The sequence below is a fragment of the Apium graveolens genome, chromosome 1 (genome assembly GCF_009905375.1).
Source record: "Apium graveolens cultivar Ventura chromosome 1, ASM990537v1, whole genome shotgun sequence".
NCBI classification, from domain to species: Eukaryota; Viridiplantae; Streptophyta; class Magnoliopsida; order Apiales; family Apiaceae; genus Apium; species Apium graveolens.
In genome coordinates this window covers 1,685,558-1,705,500 of record NC_133647.1, presented here as the reverse complement: position 1 = coordinate 1,705,500, position 19,943 = coordinate 1,685,558, and the positions used below count along the sequence as shown (strand labels likewise).

General features: G+C 41.4%; 2 protein-coding genes across 2 annotated transcripts; both read right to left on the bottom strand.

Annotated features, from left to right (window-relative positions):
- Positions 1–8,539: 8,539 nt before the first annotated feature.
- Positions 8,540–11,107, bottom strand: LOC141724898 (uncharacterized). The gene is made up of 4 exons (XM_074527199.1): positions 10,951–11,107; positions 10,555–10,842; positions 9,202–9,854; positions 8,540–8,890 (listed from the first exon to the last, which is right to left on the bottom strand). Exons 1-4 carry the CDS (start codon positions 11,105–11,107, stop codon positions 8,540–8,542), a joined length of 1,449 nt encoding a protein of 482 aa, XP_074383300.1.
- A 2,934-nt stretch (positions 11,108–14,041) lies between these two features.
- LOC141724891 (uncharacterized) lies at positions 14,042–14,758 on the bottom strand. The gene has a single exon (XM_074527187.1). It carries the CDS (start codon positions 14,756–14,758, stop codon positions 14,042–14,044), a length of 717 nt encoding a protein of 238 aa, XP_074383288.1.
- Positions 14,759–19,943: the final 5,185 nt, after the last annotated feature.

The following is a 19,943-nucleotide window of genomic DNA, read 5'->3' as shown; positions in this document are numbered from 1 at the left end:
TAACAATAAGTTGTGTAGCACATTTCTGCAAGCAACATAGTCTTAGTGAGTTAGATTTTGTAGGACTCTTGAAGTCATATTGACTACTAGATTGATATGCAGAATAGGTCGATTAAATTGTAAATATAAGATGTCTTGTAATTTTGTGTAAATAAAATAGAGTCAAGTGACAAAAAGACTTCCGACAGATGATTCACAAAGACTCCCGACGGATGATCAAGAAGACTCCCGGCGGATGAACAACATAGTCCCGACGGATGATTATATTCAAAATAGCAATTGACAGTGACAACACAGTCACAGGTGTTGCGTGTTTGCAAATGGAATGCGGCAGCCTAATTACAAGGTTTAGAGAACAAAGAAACATTACCATTTCTATGTTATTATGAAGATATTCAAAGATACTGGAAAGAGTAGTGAAGAAACATGAGATTAGACTAGAAGCTATATTTTGTTTTATTAGTTTGTCTTTTATCATGTAACTTGGTGATATATAAACCAAGAGAAGCAAGTTGAATAATTATCAATTCACACAAGCAGAAGATTTATTCCTTTGTAAGTTGTTCAACTTGTAAGCAGCTGTGTGCATATTGCATCACAGAGTTCTTGATAATATATATATCTCTTTGGTGGATAAGTTCAATCCACCAGAAAGTTTTTAAATACTTGTTATTTAAATTCTTTGTGTTTGATTTTAATTCAACCTTATTCCGAACAATTGCAAAATCAACACAGTCATATATAGCCTCAAGAATTGAGTTTGAAAAAGATTCCAAATTAGTCTAAACTATATTTTAACCCCCCTTGTGTAATTTACTTGTTAGATTGTTAGGGAATAACAAATATGTATTTATATTAATATGTTACCTTAATTAAAAAGATTTACATTCTACATTATAAAAATTAACTATAGAACTTCCTTTTTCATTTATCAATCTAAATTAACATCATGATTTATCATATCTCCATTTTAGCATCTTTGTACAAATCAGCCATTAACAAATGAAAAAACTTTTTCATTTATTAGAAGATTTAATTAACAATATTTACTCTCAACTTTACATTGTTAATGTTATCAATTAATTTACATTTAATGATTCTCTTTAATCTCATTTAACTAGTCCATTATTTACATTTCTACAAAAATATGCATTAGATTAGTGATTTCCATTTTTATTAATATTCTTAATATAATTTTAATTACATGGTTCAAACCTTTATTAATTTGCTCATGTAACATAATTTATGTTTAAAATCTTTCCATTCTATTTAAATATTTATAAAATCTGAATTTTTTTTCTTTAAAATCATTTAGAACCACAATATCTAAAAGTTAAAATGAAATTTATTTAAATTCTTAAACATTTGGATTCTCTTAAATATTACAAGAATTCAAAATTACATAATCTTAAATTTACAAACAATCTTAAAATATTTGTTTATATAATCTAAAATTTTATATAATTTTAGTAAAATCTTAATATAATCTTAAATTGTTAATAGAATCTTAATATAATCATAAATTGTTAATAGAATCTTAATATAATCTAAATTCCTAGTAGAATCTCAATATAATCTTTGAAATTTTTTAATATAATCTTAAATTCGAAATAGAATTTTAATGATATTTTTTATTAATACAAAATTTTTTATAAAAAATAAGATAAATATTGGTAAAATTTAAAAATAATTAATAGAATCTTGTAGTTCATTTAGTACAATTTAAAATTCCATTTTTAAGTATTAAGTATATAAAATAGTTTATGCCTCCATTTTTAAGCATTAAGTATTTAAAATTCCTTTTTAAAGTATTAAGTATATAAAATAATTTAAGATTATATTAAAGTTTGCTCAATCATTAAGAGAATTTTTTAAAATATGCTTCAAAACTAGTTCATTATATTTTTTAAAATATGCTCAAATACTTAGAGAATTTTTAGAGACCTACAAATTTATTAATATTTCTTTAAAAATATGTTCAAATTCTTACTCCCATTAAGATTCATTAATATCCTTTTAGAGACATACTAATTTTGTTAAGATTCGTTTAAAATATGCTCATGTATTTAAATTATTTTATTTGTTTTTACAAATTTTAAGTTCTAACTAAATTTTTTAAAATAATTTTAAAATTATTATGAAATATTTTCCACAAGAATATTCTCTTAACACACGACAAATTCAATAAAAAATTTTAAAGTATGCTTAATTATTTAGAGAATCTTTTAATATATGCTCAAATACTAGTTCATTAATATTGCTTTAAATATTTTCAAATACTTAGAGAATCTTTCAAAAACATACTAATTAATTAAAATTCTTTCAAAATATACTCAAATTCTTTTAAGATACGAATTCATTAAGATCCTCTAATACTAATTCACTATGAATTTTTTTGAATATGCTCAAATATCTAGAGAATCTTACATGTTTTTACACAAATTAGGCTGTAATTATTTTCTAAACAAATTTAAAATATTGTAAAATATTTGATAAAAGGTTAACATTGTTTAAAATACTAATGTGCAAGTGTACACAGTTGCAAATAAGTAATACCATAGTAAATATTAGATATCGTTACTCAAAAGATTGTACATTCGTGTAAATTATAAATAATATCTGACGCTATCGAGCAAAAAAATTATTTGAAAGGTTTTTAACTAAACTAATCAAAAGAACTAATTAACTAGCTAATAATATGGAAAATAGATATTTATAAGTTTTTTTTTCCAAAGATATGTTCATGTCTGTAATAAAGATAAATCAGTATAATACGGTAGGATCACATCTCACTGACTGTTTACGGAATAAAAACTAGAATGTGTTAGTATTTAATGCTAGGTTGGTGAACTTCGAGCTTTAATGGCTTCTCTTGCGTTCAGGACTAGCAATCCTTACAAGATGCCTACGTATCTCTATGTTATAGAGAATCAAGCCAAAAACGTAGTTCTACTTTGAGGGGTAGAGCCCTTTAAATAGAGAAGAGTCTAGGGTTAGACTTGTGTTAGGAGACTTGGTGGACAAGTTTTCAACTTACATGAGAACTAGGAGTCCTTGACTTGGATGAGAACTAGGAGTCCCATGAGGGAAGGAACTCTATAACCTTCTACATAGGACTTTGAGTCCATTTAGAACACATTCTCTGCTCTTCTTCCAGCCGTATTGGTCCTAGTCCGTGAACAACTCATGTTCGTGGACTTGGACGACCTCTGCTGTGGGTCTTGGTTGTATGGGCCGTCATGGGCCTATTACGAAGGTTGGACCAGACAGGCCTGTTATGAAGCTTGGACCAGACAGGTCTGTCCTGAACTTTATACAAGAAGCCCAAGTGCATTTAATGCGGCAATTAATGTATCTTTAGGATGTATTTTCTATCCATGTCATATGCCCCCAACTTCCGTGAATACTGCTCGAGTTTTCGTGGAAGTTATAATGGTCTATTCGTGACTCGGGGTACTTTTGGCCCTTCTCGGGTATCGGCCCTTCTCGGGTATCGCCGCGTTATCGTAAACTGTGGAGCGACCTACACATTTACAACGACTTATTAGTGTGAGTATACACACTTAAGGCCCCCGTAGAGGCTATTTGGATGGTGTTCAACACTAAACGGTCCTAATTGGGACTAAAAAATGAGCGTTTATCACCCTTTAACCTTCGTCAAGGTTAATTATAGGATGAAAGCTGCTAATTGGCCCTAATCAGGGGTACTTTCCATGTATAAGCTGCTAATTAGGCTTAAAAAGCCTAGTTTTGAGCTAGAATGCACTATTTGGCCTTAATCGAGGCTAATCTGCACTGATCGGGGCTAATCAGGACTAATTAGCATGCACAAGACACTAATTATCCCTAATTCACACTAATCACAAGAGTGAATAGGTTAAACAACCCTAATCTGGGCTAATTTCATCACGTGAATCACTAGTCAACCTTAATTCGGGTCAATTACGCTTATTATACAATAATCGACCCTAATCTAGGCTTAATTTCACTAATCGGCCCTAATCTTGGCTTAATCTTAAAATTCTGAAAATTTAAAACAATTCAAAATTTTCTGATTTTTTTCCAATTTTCCGAAAATTTTCAAAAGGGGGTCGTCGGGGTCGAGGAGGGTAGCAGACCCTCCTGCAGCAGGAGGCTCTGCTCGGTCTCTTGCTCCCTATTGTGGGCTGCTCGGCCACTTGGAGAAGGACCTCCTGCAGGCTGACAAAGAGGTTGCCCAAGGGGAGGTTGCCCAGGGGGTGCCTGGCCCTAATTTTTTTTTGAACTCCTCTCTAAGAGTCCAAGGTTTCTACTTACATTCTCATACACTTGTTGCTCTTGGTTGTCCATGGAATTAATTTCATGGTTGCCTTTGAGTTCCTCATGGCTCTACTACGGCTGCTTCAACAAACATTCTGTACTCATCCTGGTGGACGTTCTGTACTCGTTTTTGCTGAACGCTCTGTGTTCAATTGAACTTGTCCTTATAAGAAGTCTTATACTCCATTGAATTTGTCCAAACCTCCTTCGTAGGATGTTCTATCCTCCAACAAACTCGTTCTCGTGGACGTTCTAGTATTTACGAAACTTGGTTTTGCTGAGAGTTATCCTTTTTGAGAATTTTTTACAAGACTCCTTAAGAGGGTCTCCAGATCAACTTTTGAGGGCCTCATAGCTCTCCTACATGAGTTTCTAGTTGGCTAAAAGGGCTCCACTTGTGACTAGTCAGCCGGGAGTTCCCCACACATAAGTTATGGCCATCACGGCTCTCCTACAGAGGCTCCGGGTCGGCTGTATGCCCTTTATTTATGGGTTGGTCGGCCGAGATGTCCCGCACACAAGTTGTGGCCATCACGGCTCTCGTACAGAGGCTCCTGGCCGACCGTATGCCCTTCATATATGGGCTGGTCAGGCAGGAGTGCCTCGGACACAAGTTATGGTTATCACGGCTCTCGTACAAAGGCTCCTGATTGGCCGTATGCCCTTCATTTGTGGGTTGGTCGGCCGGGAGTGCCCCGCACATAAGTTGTGGCCGTCACGGCTCTCGTACAGAGGCTCCTGGTGGGCAATATGCCCTTCATATATGGTCTGGTCGGCCGGGAGTGCCCCCACACAAGTTGTGGCCGTCACGGCTCTCGTACAGAGGCTCTTGGTCGGCCGTATGCCCTTTACATGTGGAATGGTTGGCCGAGAGTACCCGTACGTAAGTTGTGGCCGTCACGGCTCTCCTACAGAGGCTCCTGGTTGGCCGTATGCCCTTTATATGTGGGCTGGTCGGACGGGAGTGCCCTGCAGGCAAGTTGTGGCCGTCATGGCTCTCTTACAGAGGCTCCTGGTCGGCCATATGCCCTTCATATATGGGCTGGTCGGACGGGAGTGCCCCGCAGGTAAGTTATGGCCGTCATGGCTCTCCTGCAGAGTAATTTGGTTCGTGAGAAGGAGAACATTCTGTTCTCATGTTCGTGAGTTCAGCTGAAAAGCTAATCTTGCCTTAATATTTACAAACCTTTGATAATCATGGTGATTAGTATAATCACCTCTTGGTTAAGATTAGTGACTTGTATTTAGTTACAGCCAGGCATTTCTCAAAGGACTGATACGATAAGCGACGTCCTGCATCGCTTTTTTGTTTATTATGTCGTCTTTTCTTATTTCTTAATCTTTCTTCTTCACCATTTTTGGTGTTCTTTTGGGGAGGAACCTGCTAGCGCAAACTCGGCAAACTTATGACATGTTGTGGCAGGTGACCATTTTCCCTGTAAAAGAATATGAGAAGTGCTCATTTTCATTCATAACTTCATTTCTCAACTTCTCAAGTTCTTAAAATCTATCAAGATTCTATCCTTTTCCAAGTTCTTCAAGAATGTCAAGTGGACAAGGTCCTAACAAGTCCTCCTTCTCTCAGAAGGAAGCTCTTCACAAGAGGTCTACTCTTCGCTCCCAACAAGGTATAGCTCTTGTCTCTCCCTTCTCCATTAATCGTTGTTCAAATAGTTTGAAGAGTATGTTAGAAAAAATAGCGGACGAGTACCCTAGTATTGTCCATTTTGATGTATTTCACCATTGGAGTATGCTCTGTGATAAAGACGTTGAAGAAATTCAGTCGACCTACTCCTGGCCCGACTGTTTGAGGATTCGTAAAGCCAAGCCTAGCGAGAGGGCATGTAACCTCTGCCATCAAAGGATATTTGTATTCAAGTTGCCCTTAATTACGGGCTGCGGTTTCCCCTAATTCCATTCATTCCGAGGCTTCTGGCCGAGCTGAAGGTTCATCCGTGCTAGCTCTACCCCAACGGGTGGGCTTTCATAATTTAGTTCATAGTGAGATGCCACGACTTGGGCATCCCTTTGAGCGTGACAATGTTTCGGAGTATTTTCATGATGAAAGTTTCTCCCTTGAACAGACCCGGTTGGATTGTTATACAACAAAGGGCCCAAGTTCCTCACATGGTGAATACCAGTTCTTTGAATGATTCAAACCATAGTTGGAACAAGAAATTTTTAGTTGTTGAATGGAAAGGTGGAGACTGGGGGACGTACTTCAGACGTGACTTTAGTAGTCCGGTCGATAGCTCTCACTTCATTCTCAATCTCTCGGATGCCGAGCTCTTAGCCTGAGACCTTCTTATCAGTGACGACGGGAGTACTCCATACTGGGAGTTCGTAACGGAAGTCAAGCTTGTTGAGGCTGGCCTTAGCAGTCTCTCTATAGAGGGTATTTATTTTCGTTTCTCCTTAACCTTGTATAAGTTTATTCTTATGTTTGTTTCCTCTTCTTCTTATTTCAACTGTTGAGGCTCTCGACGCCAATGCCCACACAAGTGATGTTGTTACAACCAGGATGGAAAGAGATGCGGTTAAGAAGTCCAACCACATTCCTAAAGTGCCTGCCTTTCTTGAGGCGTCGGGATCTGGCCAGAAAAGGTCTAAGGATTTTGACGGGAACGCCAGGACCCCCTTCGAGCCTCCATGGGTATTTCCATCAATGACTCCGAACTTGGCAACCCGGGCCTTGTGCTTGAGTGGTCGAAGAACTGTATCACTCCTCCCGACCTCTTGTTCGTCTCTTCCGGTGAGAAGCTCCTCGAAGCCGAGATGCTGGGGGCTCAAGACCTGTATCAAATATGCCTTTCCTCGTTATACATTTCCATTCAAGTGTCTTTTCCTTAGAACTTAGAAAATGTTATATGAACTACTTCTCGGGGGCTCAGCCCTTCTTAATTAAGCATTTTATAACTCTATTCATGTTTTCTCTTTCAAACCAATGCCTATTTTGCAGCGTCCTCTACTTAAACTGTCAAGGTGAGAAGCGACTATGCTTCCCTTCAGACTTCCATTAACAAGATGACTATCTCCTCGGAGGAATGGGAGTCCAAAGCTCACGAAGCAGAAGGCAAGCTTGTTGCCTCAGAAAAAAGGTATGCCAGGTCGGAGGATAAAAGGAAGAAGGAGTTGAAGGACCTCAGGGACTCATACCATCAATCTTTGTCCTTCATGAAAATGATGGATGAGCATGATGATAAGATGCGGCATGTTAATCTCGCTCTCGACTGGAAAAAGGGTGTTTCCAATGCTCATGACATGTTCCCCGATGCGGTCGATCCAAGCCTCATGTCATTCCCTTGGGCATTACCCATGATTGATCAATCAGGGTAGGCTTCCGGCTCCGTGCCCTCGACTCCCCGAGCGGGATCTCGGTCGAGCTCCAGCAATAGGAGTTCCGGTTCAAAAGCTAGTGCCCCATCGGGCAGAAGTCAAGGGCAGCCCTTCGCGGGAAGATAAGGGAGCCGATCTCAGGAAGGAGCAGCTCATGGTCAAATGAGGGAGGGGATTCCTATGACGAGTGATTTATGTGGCCTTACATGGATTCAGTGGCCTCTTGTGGCTATATTTTCAAAACTTATTTATTCGAACCTTATTAATTGTAACCTATTTGTCCTTCAGGCCTTTAACTCATGATCCTTCGGGATATTTATCTATGCAATTCATTTTAATTTCATGTCATACTTGTCTTTTGTTTTCAGTATTTGGTCCTTCGGGACTTGCATACTTTAGATGCTCGTACTTAAATAAGTTGCTAGACAAGATGATAGAAATAAACTTGCATAAATAGATAATATCTCTGAAAAATGGGTTCAAACCTTAGAATATATGGTTTCATCGACCTTATTTATAAACTTAATACTAATTACTAGGAACATATATTGAATGCTTTAAACATAATAAACCTTCAGGTTTGAAGCATGCCAAGTGCGAGGCACTTCATCACCATTCAGGGTTTCTAACTTGTAGGATCCTCGTCCCAATGTCTTCATGTCCTTATAAGGGCCTTCCCAGTTAAGGGCTAACTTGCCCTTCTCCCCGACCCCTGATGCCTCAATATTCCTTAAAACCAAGTCTCCTTGTTGGAAGAGCCTTTCCTTAACCCTTCTATTGTAATAGAGGGAGGCTCTTCGCTGATGCTCTGTATTATGGGCATTGGCTTTATCTCTGACCTCGTCAATAAGATTGAGAGAAGCCTCATGCCTTCTTCATTAGTTTTTGGTTCATAAGCTTCGACCTAGGGAGATCCATGTGTGATCTCAAGGGGCACCACTGTCGCGGCTCCGTAAGCCAGCATGAATGGGGTAGCTTCAGTTGTCACTTTGAAGGTGGTACGATATGCCCATAGTATAGGCAGCAACTCATCCACCCAAGTGTTTCTCGAGCATTCGAACCTCTTCTTAAGTCCATCAAGGATAATTCTGTTAGCAACTTCCACTTTCCCATTTTCCTGTGGGTGTGCAATCGAGGAGAAGCGAAGTTCTATGCTATTATCATCGCTGTACTCCCAGAATTCTGCATTATCAAATTGCTTCCCATTATACATGACAAGGATGCGTGGGATTCCAAATCGGCATATCACATTCTCCTAGAAAAATTGGGAGATTTGCTTGGTGGTTATCTTGGCAAGTTCTTTAGCCTCAATCCACTTTGTAAAGTAGTCTATGGTTACCACAATCAACTTCCTCTGTCCCGATGTTACAGGAAATGGTCCAAGTATGTCCATTCCCCACATTGCAAAAGGGATGGTTGTGTTGATTGATGTAAGCCTCTTTGGGGAGTTTTCTTACTACTGGTGCGTGCCTCTGGCACCTGTGGCATTTCTTCACATAAGCCTTTGCATCAGCTAGCATAATTGGCCAGTAGAATCCTAATCGAGTTATCTTGTGAGCGAGGGACCTGCCCCCCCAAATGTTGCCCACAAATTCCCTCATGGGCTTCTTTGAGTGCCTCCTCTGCTTCAAGAGGTCTTAGGCACTTCAGGTACGGGATAACAAAGGACCTTTTATAGAGAAGGCCTTCAATCAACGAATATCTCAATGCTCTAACTAACAGCTTGCGTGCCTCCTGGGCATCATTGGGGAGCCACCTAGTTTCTAAGTGAGTCTTGATCGGGTCTATCCAACAGCTTGTCACAACAACCAGTGCTATCAGATTTATGACATGAATAGTAGGGGTCTTCAAGACCTGGAAGTAGATACTTCTCGGGTAGTTCTCGATTTCAGATGAGGCAAACTGAGACAAGGCATCTGCCGTGGTGTTCTCCTCTCTCGGAACATGTTCTGCATACCATCCATCGAACTGAGTTAGTATTCCCTTTACTACTCTTAGGTACTTGGCCATAGTATCATCTTTAGCCTCAATCTCTCCAATGACTTGAGCAATAATAAGTCTCGAGTCTCCACATCTCTTTAAGTTTTTGGCCCTTACGGCTCTAGCCAAGCCTAAGCCGGCTATCAATGCTTCGTATTCTCCTTCGTTATTCATAGCTGGGAAGTCCAACTTCAAAGCATACTCAATCAGAAACCTATCAGGGCTTTGCAAGACTAGGCCTGCACCACTAGATTTTGTTTTGGACGCACCGTCAAAATGGAGAACCCAATATTCTTTCAAGGTTATCTCTTCATCCATCTCTTTCTCTCCTTCTTCCGGGGTTATTATCTCTATCCCCCCGACTTCTTGGTCGTTAATGGTGCACTCCACCACGAAGTCTGCTAAGGCCTAAGCCTTGATGGTCGTACGAGGCTTGTACTTGATATAAAATTCTCCTAACTCAATTGCCCACTTGATGAGCCTTCCACTGGCCTTCGGGCTATGAAGAATGTTTCTCAGGGATTAGTCTGTCAGGATTTCAATATTGTGAGCCTGGAAGTATGGTCTTAACTTCCTCGAGGCTGTGATGAGAGCAAGTGCGAACTTCTCCATGCTGGAGAAATTCAACTCTTCTCCATGGAGCACCTTGCTTACATAGTATACAGGTTTCTGGAACTTTTGTTCTTCCTTTACGCGGACTGCACTTACGGCTTATTTGGATACCGTGAGGTACAGATAAAGGATGTCCACCGGACTTGGTTTGGCCAACAACGGGGCTTCAGTCATGTACTTCATTAGATATTCAAAGGCCTCTTGGATTTCAGCTGTCCATTCAAAATTCTTCACCTTCTTAAGGGTTTTGAAAAACGGCAGGAACTTGTCCCCAGACTTGGAGATGAACCTCCCTAGAGATGCGATCCTTCTTGTCAGCTTATGAACATCCTTGATGGAGCATAATGGCTCCATGTGTGATCTTATCAGGGTTGGCCACTATTCCCCTCTTAGAGACCATGTGCCCCAAAAAATTTCTAGACCCAACACCAAAATCACACTTGGCTATGTTTAGCATCATTTTGTGGTGACTTAGCACTTCAAATGCCTCTCTGAGGTGACTAATATGATCGGCCCTGCTTAGGCTTTTGACTAACTTATCATCGACATAGACCTCCATGGTCTTCCTAATTAGATGGGCAAATTTCTTGTTTACCAGTCTTTGGTAAGTAGCTCCTGCATTCTAAAGTCCAAAATCCATAACAAGATAACAAAATACGCCAAAGTCAGTTATGAAAGATACCTTAGGGGTGTCATCCTTATGCATTCTTATCTGATTGTAACCGCTAAAACCATTCATAAAGCTTAACATCTCGTGTCCAGCACTGGCATCGATCAGGGTATCAATCTTTGGTAGGGGGTAGCAGTCCTTGGGACAAGCATTATTCAATTTAGTGAAGTCAATACACATCCTCCACTTTCCATTGTTCTTCTTAACCATTATAGGGTTAGCCAACCACTCAGGGAACTACACTTCTTCAATGAATCCAGCTTCTCAAAGCTTCTCGACCTCCTGCTTAATGGCTTCCAGTCTACCCCAATGGGTGGGCTTTCATAATTTTGTTCATAGTGAGATGCCACAACTTGGGCATCCCTCTGAGCGTGATAATGTTTTGGAGTATTTTCATGATGAAAGCTTATCCCTTGAATAGACCCGATTGGATTCTGATACAACACAGGGCCCAAGTTCCTCACACGGTGACTACCAGTTCTTTGAATGATTCAAACCATAGTTGGAACAAGAAATTTGTAGTTGTTGAATGGAAAGGTGGAGACCGGGGGATGTATTTCAGACGTGACTTTAGTAGTATGATCGATAGCTCTCACTTCATTCTCAATCTCTCGGATGCCGAGCTCTTAGCCCGATACCTTCTTATCAGTGACGATGGGAGTACTCCTTTCTGGGAGTTCGTAACGTAAGTCAAGCTTACTGAGGCTAACCTCAGCAGTCTCTATAAAGGGTATTTATTTTCGTTTCTCCTTAACCTTGTACAAGTTTATTCTTAATTCTGTTTCCTCTTCTTTTTATTTCAGTTGCTGAGGCTCTCGACGCCAATGGCCATACAAATGATGCTGTTATGAGCACGATGGCAAGAGATGCGGTTAAGAAGTCCAGTCGCATTCCTAAAGTGCCTTCCTTTTTTGAGGCGTCGGGATCTGGCCAGAAAAGGTGTAAGGATTTTTAAGGGAATGCCATGACCCCCTTCGAGCCTCCATGGGGTATTTCCACCAACGACTCCATACTTGGAAACCCGGGCCTTGCGCTCGAGTGGTCGAAGAACTGTATCATTCCTCCCGACCTCTTGTTCATCTCTTCCGATGAGAAGCTTCTCGAAACCGAGATGCTGGAGGCTCAAGCCCTGTATCAGGTATGTCTTTCCTTGTTATACATTTCCATTCAAGTATCTTTTCCTTAGAACTTAGAAAATGTTATATGAACTACTTCTCGGGGGATCGGCCTTTCTGACTTAAGCATTTTATAACTCTATTCATGATTTCTCTTTCAGGCCAATGCCTATTTTGCAACGTCCTCTACACAATTTGTCAAGATAGAAGCGACTATGCTTCCCGTCAGACTTCCATGAACAAGATGACTATCTTCTCGGAGCAATGGGAGTCCAAAGTTCACGAAGCAGAGGGCAAGCTTGCTTCCTCGGGAAGGAGGTACGCCAGGTCGGAGGATAAAAGGGAGAAGGAGTGGAAGGACCTCAGGGACTCATACCATCAATCTTCGTCCTTCATAAAAATGATGGATGAGCATGATGATAAGATACGACTTGTTAATCTCGCTCTTGGCTGGAAAAGGGGTATTTCCGATGATCATGGCATGTTCCCCGATGCGGTTGATCTAAGCCTCTTGTCATGCCCTTGGGCGTTACACATGGTTGATCAATCAGGGCAGGCTTCCGGCTCCCTGCCCTCGACTCCCCGCGCGGGATCTTTGTCGAGCTCCAGCAATAGGAGTTCCGGTTCAAAATCTAGTGCCTCATCGGGCAGTCCCAAGTCAAGGGCGGCCCTTCGCGGGAAGATAAGGGAGCCGATCTCAGGAAGGAGCAGCTCAGGGTCAGATGAGGGAGGGGATTCTTCTGATGAGTGATTTGTGTGGCCTTGCATGGCTTCAGTGCCCTCTTGTGGCTATATTTTCAAAACTTATTTATTCGAACCTTATTAATTGTAACCTATTGGTCCTTCAGGGCTTTAACTCATGATCCTTCGGGATCTTTATCTATGCATTTCATTTTAATTTCATGTCATACTTGTCTTTTTTTTCAGCATTTGGTCCTTCAGGACTTGCATACTTTTGATGCTCATACTTAAATAAATTGCTAGACAAGATGATAGAAATAAACTTACATAAATAGATAATATCTCTGAGAAGTGGGTTCAACCCTTAAAATAGATGGTTTCATCGACCTTATTTATAAACTTAATACTAAGTTCTAGGAATATGTATTGAATGCCTTAAACATAATAAACCTTCAGGTTTTAAGCATGCCAAGTTCGAGGCACTTCATCACCATTTAGGGTTTCTAACTTGTAGGATCCTCGTCCCGATGTCTTCCTGACCTTATAAGGGTCATCCCAGTTAGGGGCTAACTTGCCTTTCTTCCCGACTCCTGATGCCTCAATCTTCCTTAAAACCAAGTCTCCTTGTTGGAAGAACCTTTCTTTAACCCTTCAATTGTAATAGAAGGAGGCTCTTCGCTGATGCTCTGCATTATGGGTATTGGCCTTATCTCTGACCTCGTCAATGAGATCGAGAGCGAGCCTCCTGCCTTCTTCATTAGTTTCTGGTTCATAACCTTCGACCCTAGGGGATCCATGTATGGTTTTAAGGGGCACCACTGCCTCGGCTCCGTAAGCCAGCATGAATGGGGTAGCTTCAGTGGTCACTTTCAGGTGGTACGATATGCCCATAGTTTAGGCAGCAACTCATCCACCCAAGTGTTTCTCGAGCGTTCGAACCTCTTCTTAAGTCCATCAAGGTTAATTCTGTTAGCAACTTCCGCTTTCCCGTTTTCCTGTGGGTGTGCAATCGAGGTGAGGCAAAGTTCTATGCTATTATTATCGCAGTACTCCCTGAATTCTGCATTATCAAATTGCTTCCCATTGTCCGTGATAAGGATGCATGGTATTCCAAATCGACATATCATATCCTCCCAGAAGAATTGTGGGATTACTTTATGGTTATCTTGGCAAGTGCTTTACCCTCAATCCACTTCGTAAAGTAGTCTATGGCTACCACAATAAACTTCCTCTATTCCGATGCTATAGGAAATGGTCCAAATATGTCCATTCCCCATATTGCAAAAGAGATGGGTGTGCTGTTTGATGTAAGCCTCTCTGGGGGCTGTCGTACTACTGATACGTGCCTCTAGCACCTGTCGTATTTCTTCACAAAATCCTTTGCATCAGCTAGCATAGTTGGCCAGTAGAATCCCAATTGAGTTATCTTGTGAGCGAGGGCCCTGCCCCCCAAGTGTTGCCCATAAATTCCCTGATGGGCTTCTTTTAGTGCCTCCTCTGCTTCAAGAGGTCTTAGGCACTTCAGATACGGGATAAAAAATGACCTTTTATAGAGAAGGCCTTCAATCAACGAATATCTCAATGCTCTAACTGAAAGCTTGCATGCCTCCTGGGCATCATCGGGGAGCCACCCAGATTTTAAGTGGGTCTTGATCGGGTCTATCCAATAGCATGTCACACCAACCGGTGCTATCAGATTTATGACATGAATAGTAGGGGTCTTCAAGACCTGGAAATAGATACTTCTCGGGTAGTTCTCGATTTCAGATGAGGCGAACTGAGACAAAGCATCTTCCGTAGTGTTCTCCTCTCTCGGAACATGTTCTTGGTACCATTCATTGAATTGAGTTAGTATTCCCTTTACTACTCTTAGGTACTTGGCCATAGTATCATCTTTGGCCTCAAACTCTCCAGTGACTTGAGAAACTACAAGTCTCGAGTCTCCACATATCTTAAGGTTTTTGTCCTTCATGGCTCTAGCCATGCCTAAGCCGATTATCAATGCTTCGTATTCTGCTTCGTTATTCATAGTTGGGAAGTCCAACTTCAAACCATACTCAATCATAAACCCATCAGGGCTTTGCAAGGCCTGCACCACTAGATTTTGTTTTGGACGCTCCGTCAAAATGGAGAACCCAATATTCTTTCAAGGTCATCTCTTCATCCATCTCCTTTTCTCCTCCTTCCGGGGTTATTATCTCTTTCCCCTCTTTCCCCCCGACTTCTTGATCATTAATGGTGTATTCCACCACAAATTTTGCTAAGGCTTGAGCCTTGATGGTCATTCAAGGCTTGTACTTGATATCAAATTCACCTAACTCAGTTGCCCACTTGATGAGCCTTCCACGGGCCTTCGGGCTATGGAGAATGTTTCTCAGGGGTTGGTCTGTTAGGACTTCGATCTTGTGAGCCTGGAAGTATGGTCTGAACTTCCTCGAGGTCGTGATGCGAGCAAGTGCAAACTTATCCATGGTGGAATAATTTAACTCTGCTCCATGAAGCACCTTGCTTACATAGTATACAGGTTTCTGGAACTTCTGTTCTTCCTTTATGAGGACTGCACTTATGGCTTGTTTGGATACCGTGAGGTACAGATAAAGAGTGTCCTTCGGACTTGGTTTGGCCAACAATGGGGCTTCAGTCATGTACTTCTTTAGCTATTCAAAGGCCTCTTAGCTTTCAGCTATCCATTCAAAATTCTTCACCTTCTTAAGGGTTTTGAAAAAGGGCAGGCACTTGTCCCCAGACTTGGTGATGAACCTCCCTAGAGATGCGATTCTTCCTATCATCTTCTGAACGTCTTTGATGGAGCGGGTTGGCTCCATGTCCAAGATAGCCTTGATCTTATCGGGGTTGGCCTCTATTCCCCTCTTAGAGACCATGTGACCCAAAAAATTTCTAGTCCCAACACCAAAAGCATACTTGGCTGAGTTTAACATCATCTTGTGGGGCCTCGACACTTCAATTGCCTCTTTGAGGTGACTAATATGATCATCCCTGCTTAAGCTTTTAACTAACATATCATCGACATAGACCTCCATGGTCTTCCCAATTAGATGGTCAAATATCTCGTTTACCAGTCTTTGGTAAGTAGCTCCTGCATTCTTAAGTCCTAAAGCCATAACAAGATAACAAAATATGCCAAAGTCAGTTATGAAAGATACCTTAGGGGTGTCATCCTTATGCATTCTTATCTAATTGTAACCGCTGAAGCCATCCATGAAGCTTAACATCTCATGTCCAGCAGTGGCATCGATCAGGGTATCAATCCTTGGTAGGGGGTAGCAGTCCTTGGGAAAAGCATCATTCGAGTCAGTGAAGTCAATACACATCCTCCACTTTCCATTGGCCTTCTTAACCATTACAGGGTTATCCAACCATTCAGGGAACTGCATTTCCTCAATGAATCCAGATTCTAAAAGCTTCTCGACCTCCTACTTAATGGCTTCCAGCCTATCAGGGGAGTAAGTTTTCTTCTTTTGATTTACAGCCTTTCGAGTTTGATCAACGTTAAGCTTATGAATTATGAGGTTAGGGTCGATCCCAGGCATATCAGCTGATGTCCAAGCAAACACATCACTGTTCTGCTGTAGGAAAGTTATTAATTGGCCCTTCAAGGGTTTGTCTAGAGATGCTCCAATATACGTGATCTTCTCCGGGTCTAAGGAGTCTAGGGGAATTGGGAGTAAATCCTCTGCTGGTTTTCCTCGAAGTTCTTCATTCTCTCGGACATCCATGTCCTCTATGGGGAGAACCTGCCCCCAATTCCATCGGACCTAAGTGCCGCAACATAGCAACTGCGGGCCACTTTCTGATCTCCTCTAGCCTCCCCGACACCATTCCTAGTTTGAAATTTCAGTACCATGTGGTAGGTAGAGGGAACGGACTTGAATGCAAGGATCCATGTCCTAACCATGATAGCATTATAAGTAGAGGCTGCCTTAACAACCTGAATATTTAACATCTGTGTGGCCTCCCTAGGCTCTTCTCCGATAGTTATGGGAAGTTATATTGCTCATTCGACTTTGTATTCTACGTGATTAAATCCGTAGATGGGTGCGTCCGATGGAGTTAGATGAGAATCATTGTAGCCCATCCTTATGAATGTGTCATAAAAAAGAATATCCATGGAGGCTACATTATCAACTAGGACTCTCATAACTGGACAATCCCCAATTATCAGAGTGATATCCAGAGGATCATCCTGAGGAAATTTCAAACCTTCAAGGTCTGGGTCGCCAAATTCTTGCGCCATCTATGACTTAGAACACTTAGATGGCTCTCCAACTATGCTTATTACCTCCCTCACATAAGCTTTTCAAGAGTTCCTTATAGTCCCAGCTGTTGTAGGTCCTCCACAGATTATGTTGATCACTGGCCCTCGGGGATGTGAGTTACGATCTCTGTCGTTATCCCTTCGATCATCATCTCTTCGATCATTATCTCTTTTCTGGCCTCCAGCCTCATCATCCTTGGTATAACATCCAAACTTTCCCCTTCGGATCAAGTACTCAATCTCGTCCTTGAGTTGCCTACAATCATCAGTATCATGACCAACATCTTTATGGTATCTACAATACCGACCTTTGTCTCTCTTCTCGGGGTCTCCTCTTAGTGGCTTCGGCCATTTGAACTCTTTATCTTTCTCAATTTCTATGAGGATTTGGTTCCTTTGAGCGTTTAATCTTGCATATTCAGCGAACCTTGGTTGCTGATTTTTCTTAGAAGAGGAGTCAGAACTTTTGCCAATCCTAGGATACGTATCCATGGCATCATACTCCTGATCCGTCTTCCTTTCCTTGTTTCCTACAGGCTCATTGCTCACAACTTTCTTCTTCATGCTCTCCACCACCTTGATATATTTTCCAGCTCTATCCTGAAGCTACAACATGCACTTAGGAGGGCGCTTTGCTAGGGACATCTTAAAGAACTCGTCTTCAGTCCCCTGCTGTAGGGCTATCATAGCTACCTTGTCATCAAGGTCCGGGACCTTCAAGACCTCTTTCGTGAATCTGTTCAGGTAGTCTCTAAGGGATTCCTTTGCTCCTTGGACTAGGCCAATAAGAGAAGCCGAACTCTTCTCATGTACTCTTCCACTAATGAATTTCTTGATGAAAGCTTGGCTTAAGTCTTTAAAAGATCCAATTGAGTTCGGGGGCAAGCGGTTGTACCATCGTTGAGCCATACCTGACAAGGTTTGAGGAAAGGCCCGACACTTAATAACATCGTTCACGGGCTGCGGTAACAGGGCGTTGGAGAATATCCTAACATGATTTGCTGGGCATTCATTATCCCGTTAGTGAAGGGTGGATTAGGATCATCAGGATCTCTTAGGGGCATTAGATCACTTGGATCAGCCCTTGAGGCAACCGCCCTTCTAGGTCTCGGACCATTCAGGTGTATTATGGGAGGAAGATATCTTTGCCTCATTATAGGTGGAGGCCGTGGTACTATCTGCAACTCCAAATCACGCTTCAACCTTTGAATCTCAGCTTTATGAGCCTTGATCCTATCTTGTACCTCTTGGGGTATCGCCCCTTGGATGCCCCTAGGCTGTTGATAGCCGCTAGGCATCGGCTCCTTATCAGGACGCCTTCTCCTCGGAGCCACTTCGTCCTCAGATGCATTAGAGTCTCTAGCTGAGTAGGGTCCAGAGAACTCTCGATCCTCAGGGATAGAATCCAAGCCATGAATATACTGGGGTGTTCGCCCTTTTGCTTCACTCCGATTAGAGTGCCCACTTCCTCCAGCCTCGGTGTATAGAGGCATCCCGTAAGGGGGGTTAGTGGTCACGATTGTCGAGTACTCATACCCAACGGGTTGAGAGTTCATAGGAGCATGTAGTTGCTGAAGTTGGGGATTCATCCCTCGAGGAGCTGGGGGATTTGTCCCTATTGGCAGATCTTGAGTTGGAGGATTTGTCCCTTGAGGGTGAGCCTCAGATGCCCCTACTGGAGTTCTGCCTTGAATGGAGGCATAAGTTGAGTGAGGTGGTATCTCCATCATAGATGCGATAGTTCACGGTGGAACAGGAGTGTTTGTTCCACTATTGTTTCTGCTCCGTGTGTTCACCATGGTTGTTGTTGTCTTTCCCACAGACGGCGCCAAATGTTGTGGAATAAAAACTAGAGTATGTTATTATTTAATGCTAGGGTTGGTGAGCTTTGAGCTTTAATGGCTGCTCTTGCTTTCGGGGCTATTGATCCTTGCAAGATGCCTACGTATCTCTATATTGTAGAAAATTAAGCCAAAAACGTAGTTCTAGGTTGAGGGGTAGAGCCCTTTAAATAGAGATTAGTCTAGGGTTAGACTTGTGTTAGGAGACTTGGTGGACAAGTGTGGCACCCTCCAAACCCGGGTCAGAAGTTTGGGGTCCACAATGCACACACACCATATATAAACCTGCTTATATAATAATAATATGAACAATGACCCTACTTATCATAACCACGGATCACAACATTTCAAAGTATGTCCACAAGCCATAACCTTATTATACAAACGTACCAAATCCCAAATTTATGTATCTTACAACTGATTATTCAAAACAGTCTTACAAACTTTTATTATGCTAAGAAAAACATCATTTTCTAGCTTATTCCATGTTAACTTGGGAACCTAGCTCGCGCACTTGTCTGGGGATTCTCGCTACCACCACTTTCCTTCTTCACTGGAAAAGAATATAAACAGATTCGCAAGAGTGAGCTAAGTAGCTCAGCAAGTCATAATGATAACACCGAGATTAAACAATGATCAACTGATATGATATTAGGAATCAAGTTTCTGTATAAGCAATGATTAGAATTGGATATTCATTTTCATTTTTAAAAACTAAGGTTAGCAGCTGATCAGTCACGCACTAATCCCGAGCAAGGCAAACAGCTCTGCTCTACGTACTGGATCCAAGGCACACATTGGCCTAATATGACCACGAATCTGGTCTATATTTAAAAACAATCCAATTCTATAATATCAACATGATAACAATATAAATCAATCAGCTAAACCATAAACAACATTTATCTCGAAGTATTAGGTATTTCATAATACCATTACGGTATAACAAGGTAAACATGAAGATTGACTTCCAATCAAGGGAAAGAATCAGAATGTAGAAGACCAAGGGTTCAATGGTTACAAAGATTGGCCTTCTGTCATACAAGGCATAAAGGGTCGTATGTTACACAATCTCCTATCAAGAATCAGTATATGGTAGATATGTATTTGTGGAGTAGTAACGTATATGTGTG